The 13,956-nt window shown below is 40.3% G+C and overlaps 1 protein-coding gene across 2 annotated transcripts in view; it reads right to left on the reverse strand.

Annotated features, from left to right (window-relative positions):
• Nucleotides 1-3,621: 3,621 nt before the first annotated feature.
• Nucleotides 3,622-13,956, reverse strand: part of PTPN2 (protein tyrosine phosphatase non-receptor type 2) — a 29,526-nt gene continuing 19,191 nt past the window's right edge. Inside the window, exons 7-10 of one of the 2 annotated variants that reach the window (XM_027742952.2) lie at nt 13,785-13,943; nt 10,683-10,873; nt 9,012-9,113; nt 3,622-4,449 (exon numbers count right to left, since the gene is read on the reverse strand). In XM_027742952.2, coding sequence (XP_027598753.1) covers nt 4,428-4,449; nt 9,012-9,113; nt 10,683-10,873; nt 13,785-13,943 — 474 coding nt within the window. In that variant the 3' untranslated portion in view covers nt 3,622-4,427. Of the gene's footprint in view, nt 4,450-5,126; nt 9,114-10,682; nt 10,874-13,784; nt 13,944-13,956 lie in introns of those variants that run through there. The other variant, XM_027742951.2, reaches the window with a different exon arrangement.

A 13,956-nucleotide genomic window follows, 5' to 3' on the forward strand; every position in this document is an offset into this window, starting at 1 on the left:
GTTATTGCCAAGGACAAGCCTGTGGTGCTCCTTAAGTCAGCTGAGAACCTGAGAGTGATGTGTAGGCATAGATTTTCTTATGAAGATAAAACCCTTCTCTTCCATGTCAACTGGGGATCTTTTTTTCAAAACTTCCTGGTGATGTGAGTGAAGGTCAGAAGTGATCTGGTTTTGCCTTCTTTTCCCAGTGCTGTTGCGGTAGATTCAGCTGGGGAGACTGCAAGCAGTATAAAAGGCTGTTCTGGCTTTTGTGATCTACTTAGAAACAGAGAATGGCTTGGGTTGGAAGGAATCTTAAATATCATCTAGTTCCAAACCCCCCGTCTTGGTCACTAGACCAGGTTGCTCAAAGCCCCATCCAACCTGGCCTTCCAGGGATGGGACATCCATAACTTCTCTGGGTAACCTGTTCCAGTGCCTCATCACCCTCACGGTAATTTCTTCGTAATATCTAATATCCTAATATCTAATCTAAACCTACTCTCAGTTTAAGGCCATTCCCTCTTGTCCTGTCACTACATGCCCTTGTGAAAAATCCCTCTCCATCTTTCTTGTGGGCTCTCTTTGAGTACTGGAAGGCCGCAAGTAGGTCACGCCTGAGCCTTCCCTTTTCCAGGCTTCTCTTGCACTTCCAGGGGCTGCTGGGATGCTAAAACTACAGCTTTCTAGGTCGATGAGCCTTCTTAGACTGATTTGAACATGAATACAGTGCTCTGAGACATAAAGTAATTGGATAACAGTGCCCTGAGAGCAGGTATCTGTGTGTTTTATAAGCTTAGTGTGAGACAGCGGTTGTGTGATGTGCAATTCACGTGTTTGATGTTTTTCATGGTACTTGTTTTGTTGTATTAGGTTATATGTTCGATATTGATCTTTTTGAAGTGCTTGGTCACATCAGCTTATTTAAAAGCAACTCTTGAACTGACCATCTCACATCCATGATTTAGCGTTGAAAAGCATTGTGAAAAGTATTGAAAATATATAACCAAAATATATTTTTAGGAGTTCCCACAGGTATCCAGACTAATAAGCTGGCAAGTCAAAATGCAGAAGCAGTCCAGGAATGCAGACAAAAGGCCATGTGTAGTACAAGGCAAGTCTGGTAAGTCTAAAACTAGTTGGAAAAACTAACCACATTCAAACTGAGCCAAGTGCATAAATTGCCGTGAGGCAGAAGGGAGAAAGGAGCACAGTCACTTCCCTCTTTATTCCCAACACTTGTGCTGGGAGGCACAGGCCAGCTGCTGTGTGACAGCAGCTTCCGTGCAGAAAGCAATGGATGTGTAATTGTCCGTCACACAGAAACTCCAGGTCACCAGTGTCCTGCACTGCAGGAGCTCTCGCCAAGCACCAGCATCGGCCACTGGTCTGAGGCGAGGTTCAAGGTGGGCTCCGAGCTGGACAGGTGAAGACTGACTCTCAGGCTCTATTTTTCTTCTCCCTCTTCTTCCCCTCTCATCCCTAATTTCCAGCCTCATGGGTGTATAGCTGACTGCATTCCAGTCCTGCACACCGATTCCTATTAGTTCTGAACTTTGGATCTACGTTAAAATAGATGTTAACTAGAGTGACCAACTGGAAAGACTTGATAAGGGTGATAAATCTTTTCATACTTTTATACCTGTGCCCTAAGAGCAATTCCTTGGAGTGGAGGAGAAAAAAGACAGGGCTGAGTATTGTTAAGGGCTAAAGGATTCCTTGTATCCTTTAAAAAGTGCCTACAGGGTGTATATAGAGCAGGGGGCAGATCAAGTCTCTTGGACTGAAGGACCAGACAGAAGCGATGAACGGGGTGTCGTTTGCTCCACAGTATTTTTCTTAAGTGAGCCATAGATGTTCAGTACCTCCTCAAGAAGCACAGCCGAGTGAAACCTCGAGAAGGGAAAAGGAGAGCACTCGGTACTGGGAGTACTCTCTAAAAGAGAAAATCCTCAAGGCTTTCCTGTTCCCTGTGGAAAAGGTATAGGACAGTTCGACGTTTATGAGGAGAGACAAGGACACAGGCGGCCACCAGATGCCGCTGCAGGACGGGTAGCGGCTACCCTTGGCTGGCCAGAGCCCTTCCCGCCTCCAGAGCCCCGGGAAGGGCGAGCCCACTCTCTGCACACACCGAAGCCTGCCTGCAGAACAGGGCCGCGGCTTTGTCCTGCTGTTAAGAGGACTACCAAAAATAAAGACACCTCTGCAACATTGCTCTTGAACATGGAATAAAAACTGGCAGCCAGTAAATCACAGCTTTTTCGTTTGGAAAAAAATGCCATCTACAAGTCTGATTCTTCTAACCCCATTTCTTTAAAGGCTGCAATTAAGACATTCACTTGTCCCTTTCCTCCAAAGGCAGCCTCTCCCCTTCCTTCACCTGTTTAAAAACATTGTCCCAACAGTGGTCAAGAATTGCAGCTTGTGTAAAACAAATGCACGGAGCAGAAGTTCCTGGGCCAGTAAGCCAAGACTTCTGTCACAAGGCAGCCCTCAATCAAACCTGACAAAGCCCTGGTTTAGGATCTGCTATATCTTGATGCCCTTTGCTGATTCATTGAGTTGCCCTGACATCAAATTTGATCCATCAGCTCAGTAGCTGAAAACCATTTAAAAACTAAGGGCAAGTCAGCATTTTGACAAGCATTATTCAGCCCTCTGTGCCCCACAAGATAAACTAGTTGCATATATGATAGCTCTAATAGCAGCAGGTAAAATAATGAAGCGCATGCATGTTTCCAGTAGTCATGCACTGCATGCTTACTCATACTTCCAAGAGGGGAAAAATAATGAAAACCTAAACCACAGCCCAAGGTAAAAGGCATGAACAGCTGCAAGCCTTATCCAAAGACATTCCAAGCAATATAAACGGGCTCTGTTCCTGTATGAAACAATAACAGGGTTTATTGCAGTGGTTTTGGCAGAACTTCATCTCTTGTTATAAACACTCCTGGTCTCACAGCTGCACCAACTTGAAAATGAAAGCTGAATCAAGTCACAATGTTCTCTCCTCCAACACACGCTCAGAACAATGCTAATCACCTAAAGAAACAAAAATATTTGGACAAACCAGAATGGCAATTCAGACTATTTGAGGATGGTGTCAAGCCTGTCTTTAGCTCAAGTAATTGCATTAACTACTCCCCTGATTCAGCTTCCCCTTCAAGTTAAACACAACTCAATATAATTGCTTTCATGCATGGGTCTTGAAACCAAGTTCTGCTAAGATTTCAGGCTGCTGCTTATTTTAGCAAAACTTGCTTTAGTTGGCCTAGATTTCCCCCCTCTTCCACGATTTACTTTCAGTAACTGTATGATTTTTACAAAAACCTGTTACAGAAATATGCACAGTGCAAATCACATATAAAACCCCACCACATGCCAGTTCAGACAGTCATAGTAACTGTATATGTTTTTTGTGAGTTAAGGTTTATCTGAAACTGTCAGAGAACATCAAGTGCAGAACTGAGGTCAGCTCCGTTACAGAAGGCACAGGGCTGGAAACACTGCTGACCCTGTTGGAAGAACTCCTTTAAGCAACACTCCGGTTTACCCCTTTCCAATCCATCCTGACTTTGTCAGGGAGAACGCTGACAGAAGGTGGGATACGTGAAGGAAAATACTGTACATACAACACATGGCGATGGCACAATCCAAAACCCGTTTAATTACAGACACCATTGACTTTGTGCGCTTTGCACCTGGCCCTGAGCTCCTGTTACACAGGACCGTGGGTCATGAGAGGTCAGGTTTCACATCTGTCTTCCCTTTAAAGCATCACCAACAAAACACTTTCCCTTCACAAAGTTACTCTGAACATCTTGTGCATATTTTATAGCAAACATAAGAAGGACTACCAAACCAACTGGTCAGATTAATAAAATAATAATCTTAGTGGTGTATTACAAAAGAAATGTGCAAGAGTTCCTCCTAAATCAAACTACAATACTTAGCATTAATGGAAATATTTTTAAGCACTTTCTAATAATTTTGCCATTTTCCAGTTAAGACAGGTATCAGGAAACCTTAAGGCAAAAGGCTTCTTTTTCCACAAAACAGGCTCTTAACGGTTTCTCCCTAACATAACGTGCACACAACAGCATATTGTCAATTTAAAAAAATATTTAATGCTGCCAAAAAGTATAAAAATACAATAAGAATGGCAGTACAAAACAAAATATTTCCTAATTTATTTCTTTTACATCTTTCTACATTAATACAGGCATTATAAAAAACACAAGATGGCAAATTATTTCGTTTTGCAAAGTAGCACACGCTGCTGGTGGTCTTCATCCCCTCGGTGCAGTTTACGCTGTAAACAGATAACTGAGGTCTTCTTGGTACTTAACAGACCTCACTTTTTGTTCCCGAAGAGGGGGCTCATGTCTTGCTTTGCATGTCAATAATTTGCAGTTTATAGCTGCAGAATATTCACAAGTCTTGAAGGCTTAGGTGTCAGTCAGTCTCGGCCTGCGACATACAACCAAAAGAAAGTCACCGATTCAGTACAGAGTACGGGGAAAAAAAACAACAACAACAAAAAAAAGAACTAAGAACCGACAGCGGGTTTGCAGCCCACTGTCAATACCAAACAGCTTCTCATGCATTCCCTGGAGCAACTACTGCCTCAGAGCAAGTACTCTTGGAAAGCTGTTGCTTTTCCAGAAGGTATTTCCACGTTACAGTATAAGGCACATCCTTGCTGGGGATTTCCAAGTACAGGTCTCAGTCCAGCAAACCCCTTCCTCACACATTTAACCCCAAGCACTGCAGAAGTCTCCTTGGGCCTCAGTGGGACTATGGCAGGCTGCATCTCAAAACACACCACCTCTCACGGCTTTGTAGGCCACCCCTGGCACAGCGGCACAGAAACAACCGTTTACAGGCAAAGGTTTCCTGTAGTGAGGAAGACATCCCAGCACTGTACATTCTGCTCTTAGGCAAGGTAAGTGTCTACTCCGAGGAACACAGAAAGACACCTTGGTGTTCACGGCACCACACCCCCAAGCTACTACAAGTAAAACAAGTCTGAGTTCTGCGAGCACTACACTGATTCATAATGCAGCTTTACTCGATCAGTTATGACACACTGAAAAAGGGCTTCCAAGTATTTATCCTTCCAATTTAAATAAAGACTCAGACAGAGATGCAATTTTGAACACATTTATTTTTCGTACATAAAAATGAAAGACTGACTTAAAACTTCAGGGGCAAACAAAAAAGCCCAGGAAGACTACTGTGTGTTACGTCAACTTTGCAAATACCATCCTCTGGCTTAAGCCACTCGGCCACGCAGAAGATTTCCTCTTTTGTCACCGTTAATATACTTTCTCGTGCAGTCCTCAAGTGTCTCAGGTTTTACTATAATGCCAAACAGCAAACTAAATAATTTGGTTTACATTCATTAAACATAAAGCTAGCCAGGCTTTTTAATTGCCTGCACGATCCAGTCACACATACATGCATACACATTTATACCTCTTCCCTTTTCAGGGGGATATAAACTGATGTCAGTAAACCATTTTACTCGAGGTTTAACAGAATAAGCTAAGTTTCACTTGCAACATCTCACTTCCATAAAATAAATCCATAGTTTTTTTTAAATTGCTATTTCACACTGAATTAAATTATTTTACTTAATACATTTCAAGGAAAATACAGATGTACCGTCACTCTAAGTGGACTGTCCCTGCACCAAGAACATAAACAGGAAACCTAAAGAACTAATTCCAACTTTGCAAACTCCTTGCAATGGAGATCCAAATGTTTGCTAGGAATTTTTTTAATGAAAATGTGCATAATTTGTACATGAGTGTTCATCTGAGAGTCAAACATTGTTTTATCAAATGCAGAGATGCCCACTGTGCATCAAAAATTTTGACTGATGCATTTCCAGAATAGAGGGGAAAACCAAACACAGTAACCCTTTGAACCAAGCCCAACGACGTTTTAGAAGTAGCACAGGAGCAGCCAGCAGCTTGCCAGAAAACAGGGTGGAGGGAGGCAGGAGAGGGGGCAGAAGGCCCGTCCTGCAATTTCACCCTTGAAGCATTTCCTATCAGAGGGGTGCCTGGGATCAGCAGTTCTTCAGTTTGGCCCATAGTTGTTCCTATTTAACTTCCAACTTGTGCAAAACTGCTGCAAATTTAAATCCCACAGAATTACAAAGTATCACAAGGGCTTAGCGTGCAGCAGCAACAAGCCTCCGCCAGATTTTGGGGTATAAGGATTAGTGATGGACCAGGAGGAAGACTTTTATCCAAATTATTTCCTGGAGTGTACTAAGCAACCTGTTGTTCGCTTGTCATTCCTATTCTCATACTGCCATGAACAATTCACTGTTCAAAATAGTTTTATCCAGGACTTTTATCGGTTCATCTTCCTTAAACTATTAACAGTTAAGACTCCCAAGGTACTTGCAATCACAGAACCAAACTAAACTTTTACAGAACAACTGCTGAATGTGCAAGTCCTGCTTTATTGCATCAAGAAGATAAGAGAGTGAGGAGATGCAAGATGGCCACCTCCTGCCCTGATCCACCCTGAAATGAGGAATGTTTGCTGAGGATCAACAAAACTGAAAAGCCAGAATTTGGAAGATGGAATCGGGAAACAACTCCAGTGACAACTTGACGAGTTGCAGTTAGAACTCAGTGCCTGTAGAATACTGGTCACCCAGGAAACCCTTCTCATGCCAAGAGAAGGGAAATAAATGACAGTGTGATATCAGTGAAGGTTTCGCCTGCACTTTTTCCTTAGCTGCTTTTAAGTATTTAGAATAAAATCTGGAATATTTCTGTTACAAAAGCATTTAATTACATTCCATGTATTTTTCCGTAACCAAAATATATTTATAAGGCACATACATTTACACCTACTAACAGTTACAGCTGATACTGAAACACCTGTCTTCTCAATTTAAAGAAAGAAAAAAAATCTTCTGACAGTCTTGTTGGCTAAAAGTTACTGTGGTTGTAAAAATGGTGAAACACCTTGAAATATATGAGCTGCCTGCCTACGCTGTGTCAAAGCAGTCAGCAAGTCATTTAGCTATTAGGGCTGCACATTTGGTCAGCAATGCCGCAGAACAAACTGTCTTGTTCTACTGAAGCACAAGTTCCCGAACTGAGAACTGTACGAAACTGCACTTGTTTTTCTGATCTGGACCCTTTAGCATTTGTTTACTATATAAACACTATATAAACAGTGTGGTCCAAAACAGTATTGGCTATTGCGAAATGAGAGTTTCAAAGGGTAAACTGTACTTAGCTTTGTGTAGTAAATGTCAAAGTAACTGGGCTCCATGCCTCTTTATGTTATTACCAAGCTTGGACGTTCTGAAAAACTTTCAAGTTAATTCCTTTGAATAAGGAACAAAGTAACCATCCAGCTCTTTTAGTATTTTTCAGCAATAAATCCAGGAAGCACTTTACAAAATGGGAGGGGGGGAAAGAAAATTCCCAAAACCCCACACCCAACAGAAAATAACCAAGCTTAAGAAAACAGAAGGAGAAAACATGACTTCTCTGAAGTCACCCAACAAGGCAATGCTTGAATAAATAAAATCCATAATTCAAAGTACAATCCAATCCTACAAATTATTAGGTCTCAACTGGAACAACAAGCTACATACAGCCACATACCATCTGTACTGCAAGGTAATTTAAAGCACAGAAATTGATTTGTGTAGAATTAATATTTAGAAAGTGTTATTGCCCAAGGAACGGAAAGGGAGTGCTCGATAATTTTAAAGGGGCTGTAGCACAGCTATTCCCAAAATATTAGTCATCAAGTGTTTTACCATCATATCTCTAATACAGTGCTGGAGAAACCGAAAAGCAGTTCTATTCTTTGTGAAGCCACCAAAGTGGCTCATACAGGCAAACAAACTGGGTATGGCAGAACACTACCAACATTTCTTTCCTATTAAAGCCACCCTTGGAAGTCCAACTAGTTTCCTTTGAGTGCTTTCTACACTTATCACTGATGAGTGAATTTTATTCTTTCTAGCAATTAAAATCTATAGACACACAAAACATTATGTCTCACATTTAATGGAATGTCAGAACTTGAAATGTTGGCCTTCAAACAGTAGCTGAAGTCTGAATACATTAATCAACAGTATGATTCTCAGTGGGGACTAAGTTCTCAGAAGTCTTAAAAAAAATTGAATTTCTATGCCTTACTTAAATAATGAAAACTACAAAAAATAAATAAGGAATGCAAATTAACAGAGTCGAAATTGGCAAGTGCTTCATCAGACCCCTAGCTGCTCATTTCAAACTGGAGAGACAAAATATGGGGAATGGTTGCACTGTTCTTTTCATGCACAAATTATAATTACATTTAGTTTCAAAATGAAATTATTTTGGTCGGAAATTTGTACAAACTGAGCTTTTAAAAGTACAGTGAACTACAAAAAGATTAAATATGCAATTATAAAATATATTTATCCTAGGTTGTAAGAATATAAAATGTTTAAGTTCATGTCACTAGTACATTACACATATTTAAGGATAACTTCTTTGCATTAATAATGTAAATGATACAACATTGTTTATTGCTTACGTCAGGCATGTAAATTTAAATCCAGACAGCCTTCAGTAGCTAAACCTCCATGGTTCAGCTTTGTTTAAGATCTGGTAGAATACCATCTTAAAAAGTGTATAAACAGTTGCAGCAAGTTTGCACCTGCTCATATAAACAAAAACCATCAACTCTGTTGGGGGGCAGCAGTTCATTTTTGTAAGTACCTGCAGTGGAAAGTCCTGAGATGTCGACATGGGATCAAGTTTACATCACTTCTCTACTGTATGTAACAGTCTGTACCCATTCCAGGAGTAAGGAGTTTACTGCTTAAAGTCACACCCCTAGTCATTAACTTGCAGCAAAATTAGCTGTCGGAGCAGTCACGCTTACTGTTTACTTACAGGGAATGTTCTTGAAAATACATTTTCCAGAAAGAATAAGCACCAACTAAAATCAGTGTACCAAACCCAATCTTAGTGAGAATAGGTTTCCAATATAACCACCTTTTTCTTTTTCTTTCAGTCTCATTTAGCTTCTGCTTCATCTGCTGCAGCTTCTGTGCTGTGTTTGCTTTTCTATCCTCCCGCAGTCGTTTTCGGACAGAACTGAAAGAGAAAAAAAAAAGATAAATCTTACACTGTAGAACAGGAAAAGAGGCTATTACAATATTAAAGCAAACCTCTTTCCAACACACTCCCTATTGTTAATCCACTATTAGCATCAAGCAGCAGTATATATAATTCAAGCCAAGCAATCTTTTATGATGTTTTAACCACCTTGATGTGGAGAGTTTCAGATCAGTGATGCCCCATGAAGTAAGTAAATGACAGATGTAAAGATGTACATGGCACTTGACCTACGCTGTTCAACAAAGAACAGATGGAGTCAGCTAAATTATCTGAGCTTAGTCTTTCACCCCTGTCTGTGCCCCATTTGGTGGCAGAGATGTTTTAATGGAGGTTGGTTTTGTATGCAATGTCAGATACTACATGCATACGTTCATAGTATGTACATGGGTCCCTCCACTGCAGAGTTCATACCAGCATCAATGATACACTGATCCAAACCTACTCACACCTGCATGCAGGTTTAATAATAACCCATCTCCAGCTGTGAACCAGATCCTGATAAAGGACACAGACTGAAAACCCAGTTCTGTGTGTTGTTACACTGTCAGGGCCACTTTGTAAGTCTTGTCTCCAAAAGTACCCTCACAATCTCTAAGACAGCCATGACTACGACACAAAAACCCATTTTGATTGTCCAACTCCTTAGCACACAACCACCACACTCACACCCACACCCCACCCCACTTGTGAGAGGTTCCTTCAAACATCTACAGAACTGCTGTCATTCCCTCTCAAAAACACTCATGAAGACATGGAAAGACAAACCCATCAGGGCATTTAGTGAACCAGAAGTTATTTCAGAATTCCAGCCTATCCACACTGAACTGCTGTGTTTTGTCCCAGGCTGCAGCCCTTTGGGACAGACACTGCCTCCTCCTGTGCACTGCACGGCTCAGGTCAGCACAACCCTGACTGGTTTCTGGATCTCTGGTTATGGATCACCATTTGGTGACCCCCACGGGGGCAGGCCCAAGTGACACAGTGCCTCCCAGCTGAGATATTTGTACTTGTGAGGAAGAGACACTTGAAGGAGAAAGACAAATTTACATGACAGCTAAACCACAGAAAGCTACTCACAGTGGTAGATTTAACATGAACAGAGGGTAACATGGCTCCAATGATACAATTTCAACCGCTACACAGAAAGTGGTAGGTGATGAAGCCTTTGTGTTTCTGAGGTAACATGGATTTTTTAAATCAGAAGTTAGCACTGTATTTAAAAATCAGTACCAAATTATTTTTGGCAATTTTAGGACCTAATTCACACTGCATAATGGAGTTCACTGATAGTTTGCAGGAAAATGCTTTCAAGCAGGAGGTTTAGGTGCTTCAATCAGAGACATTTTCTTCTCTTGACCTTTCAACAGTAAAACTCTATCACAAGGAACAAATGAGGTTGTATTTTTAAAATAATTAAATAAGACAGTCAAACACCACCATTCCTTCCTCTCTACTGAAGAAAGATCTTGAAATTTTCTTATAATAAGAAATAAGCCTTTCGAGAGAGTGTATCTGCCTTCTAAATGTTTTCTTTATCTTGCCTACCTTTCAGTGTTCCCATCTGTGATATCTTGAACTTTAGTGGACAGGTCAGTGTTTACTTTCTCCATCTGATCTTTGTTCTCCAGGCCTATGCTGTTCCCATTGTACTTCTCTGTGGTTATTTTAGTTGGGTGCGGAGGAGACTGCTCGGAATGTGGCGCTTGGTCCTCCTTAGAGAGCTCCTTCCACCGTTTCTGCAAACAAGGAGAACATATTTCAAACATTCCCCTAACACTAAAGACAACCCTTGCTCAAGTTGTCTTCCAAAAGAACAGTCACAAAAGTAGATTAAAAGGAATTACCAGATCAAGAAAAAAACCTGCTAGATGAAGAAATAAGGTTAGGGGAAGACGTATCTTCTCCAACAATGATCAATGATCCTTTTTTCTGTTTCTCTGGGATGATGCTACTAAGGTGGCACGAGGCCATCAACTTTAGGGTTTGCATTGTCCACAGTAGCTCCACAACTAGGAAGCAACCTGTCTTGTGTCACCCAGCACTGTCCAGCACTTTCCATCTCCTTCTACTCAGTACAGGTCTACACTGTGCTCTTACCTTTCATGGCTTCGAAATACAATAGGACTTGCATGCAAGAACTGCCTAAAAAGAGAGAACTGGGAAAATTTCACTAGATTTATTTATGCCAGTTGCAGACTACTATTTCACATAGCGACCCATTAGCCCAGAGACCTACTGCATCATAAAACAGTTATTCACCTTGTTTTGAGAAGTAATTTAAATCAAGATGGAAAAAAAAATTGGAAGTAAACTTGGTTTGCTAGATCTCTGCCCTAATGAGTAACTGTTCTAATGATGAACAGTCTGAAGGACTTGTGGCAATAGAACTTCATGCAGAAAAAAACCCTAGAAAGTTCACAGGAAGGAAAAGAATTGTCCCTAAAAACCCACCATTTCTTTTCTGACACAAATCATTCAGTGCCTATAAAGACACAGAATACCTTGCAGAAAAAAAATCAGTTCCTTTTAAAAGTCTATGATAGGGAGGATGAACTGAAAACTGACTCTTCTCAAATCTAAGTGATAGATTCCTGTCTGCAGCATGAATTCAAGACTGATGGTTTAAACTAAATATCAAACTCAGACAGTGATACAGAAAAGCCAGCCACTTATAAATGGACTGCTGGCAGAATGAGTTTTAACAATGAACTGACTTCTCCATTGCAAAGAAGCTTCCAGTACAGATCTGAAATTCACAAAGGGACTAGTCTTGACCCAAAAAATACTTAATTCTCAGAGGTTTTCTTTGTTTTGTTTTAAACAAACATACAAACAAAAAGAAGCAGCCACTGACAAATGGAAATCCACTTAGCAGCTTCTCCTTACTGTCACAGAAAAAGGCCTTTTGGAAGACATATTTGTGTCCACAACAGACTTGCTGCCTAAGACAAATACTGATTACACCTGTAGTGATAAAGCCACACAGCAAAAACTGAAATCAGAGACAACTTTACTGCTCTTGTCATACAGAAGGAATTTCTCACCAAGAATTCTATTCTAAACATGTAATAACAATTGCTGAAATGGCTGGTAATTCCAAGTTTAAATATGTATGACAAGACTGTGTGAATGGCAGGATCAATTAAATACTGTACAACCTTAAGCAGACAAACTGCATGCATGTTGCAGTTGCAGCCACTAGCTGGCAGCAAGTTGTGTTTGCATACTGACTTCCAAAACCATAGCTATGTCAGAGATGAACACTTGGCTAATGTTATAACAGAGAAGCAGTCAATAACTTCATGCCCTCCCCATTATTAGCAGACAGAAGTGAATACCTCTCACGCTCTGGAGAGTACAACTGTTCCATTCAGGGTCAAAAAAGCAGCCTATCTGACCTTGAAAGGAGAAACACTCCTTTTAAGTACTGCCAATTGATTTTCTGCACGTGACCCTGAGGCCTAAAGAGAAAAACATCAGGACAAATGCCTGCAATGCAGGAAACACTGGTTTAAGAAAGATCATCTGAACGGTCATAACAAGAAAAAGAGAACAAATGAGAAGTGTGCCTTCTTAGGCATTCTCTTACTATGAAGAAATAAACACACTTGAACCTGATTGCTCCCTTGTATCCAGAAATGAGAAATCCTGTGATCTAGATGGCTAAGTGTGGGAACCCGACCTGCTCACAGTGTGGACCATGGCTTTGTAAAAAACAAAGCAGAAAAATACTACTGGAGACAATACCTCATACCACCAGAAACAGCTTCCAGAAAATAAAGACACTAAACTGCTGTTAGGATGAATCATGAAGTCTTCCGGGCATATGGCACAGGTGTCAAGACTAGCAGAACACTGTCCCAGGTGTTGATTAGCAATTGTGCAAAATTATTTCTAGCAAGTCAAGAAACATTTGTTAAAGAGAAGAATTAGACAACTACCAGAACCACAGAGGAGAGAAAACGTGTTTTAGCTTATCTGCTCTATTCATGATTTTAAGAAATCAACAAAATAAAAGAGCCCCAGCATATGAAAGTAGAATTAAGTCTGCTTTGAAGCCTCTCCTCCCAGTCCTGCCTTGCTCCCAGCTCCAGTCACTTAACATCACTGTAGCTACTGTTATGCCTGCAAGCCACTCTGATGAAACACTGAGATAGGTAATTTTTTTTGCCCTAAAATTCATTATATTTGGCTAGATTCTACTAAATATAACACAGATTTTAAGGGACATGAAAAAACACAGCAACTTTAGTAATAAACATTATCTGGGGCATCAGGCAACTTTTCTGTTGGGAAAATACATAGCAAGGATCAAGAAATTCTAAAAAAAGATCCTTACTATCTCCAAAGCAGTACTGGTCATTACTTTTGCTTTTTAGTATTGAAGATACAGATTGAACCTTCTTTTTCTAAACATTTGTACAGACAAATTATTTTTATATTTTATTGAAAAGGGGACATATACATAGGATTAGAAGTTTAGTTCATAGAAGGCACTGAACAGATATCCTCTGATACCTCCTAGGTATCTATTGAAAAAGTCTAATTATTTAAATTCCACAAAGTTACATGTTTTAAAATAACTTGGAGCTCATTTTTTACTACTGTTGCAGTCAGCTGTTTAAACACATAGAGCTATAAGTTTACCTGTATAGTTGAATCCCCCATTATAAATTTTGCTCCTTCTATTACAGCCATATATGAAAATCTTAGTTGATCAGGAGTCTGAATAAGTCCCATTCGATATTTTCTCATATCCAGTAATACCTTCTTAATATCTACAGAAAATGGGTCCTTTTTTTCCATCTGTAAAGAAAGT

The sequence above is a fragment of the Pipra filicauda genome, unplaced genomic scaffold (genome assembly GCF_003945595.2).
Source record: "Pipra filicauda isolate LSUMZ 115617 unplaced genomic scaffold, ASM394559v2 scaffold52_size3558583_pilon, whole genome shotgun sequence".
In the NCBI taxonomy this organism is placed as follows: Eukaryota; Metazoa; Chordata; class Aves; order Passeriformes; family Pipridae; genus Pipra; species Pipra filicauda.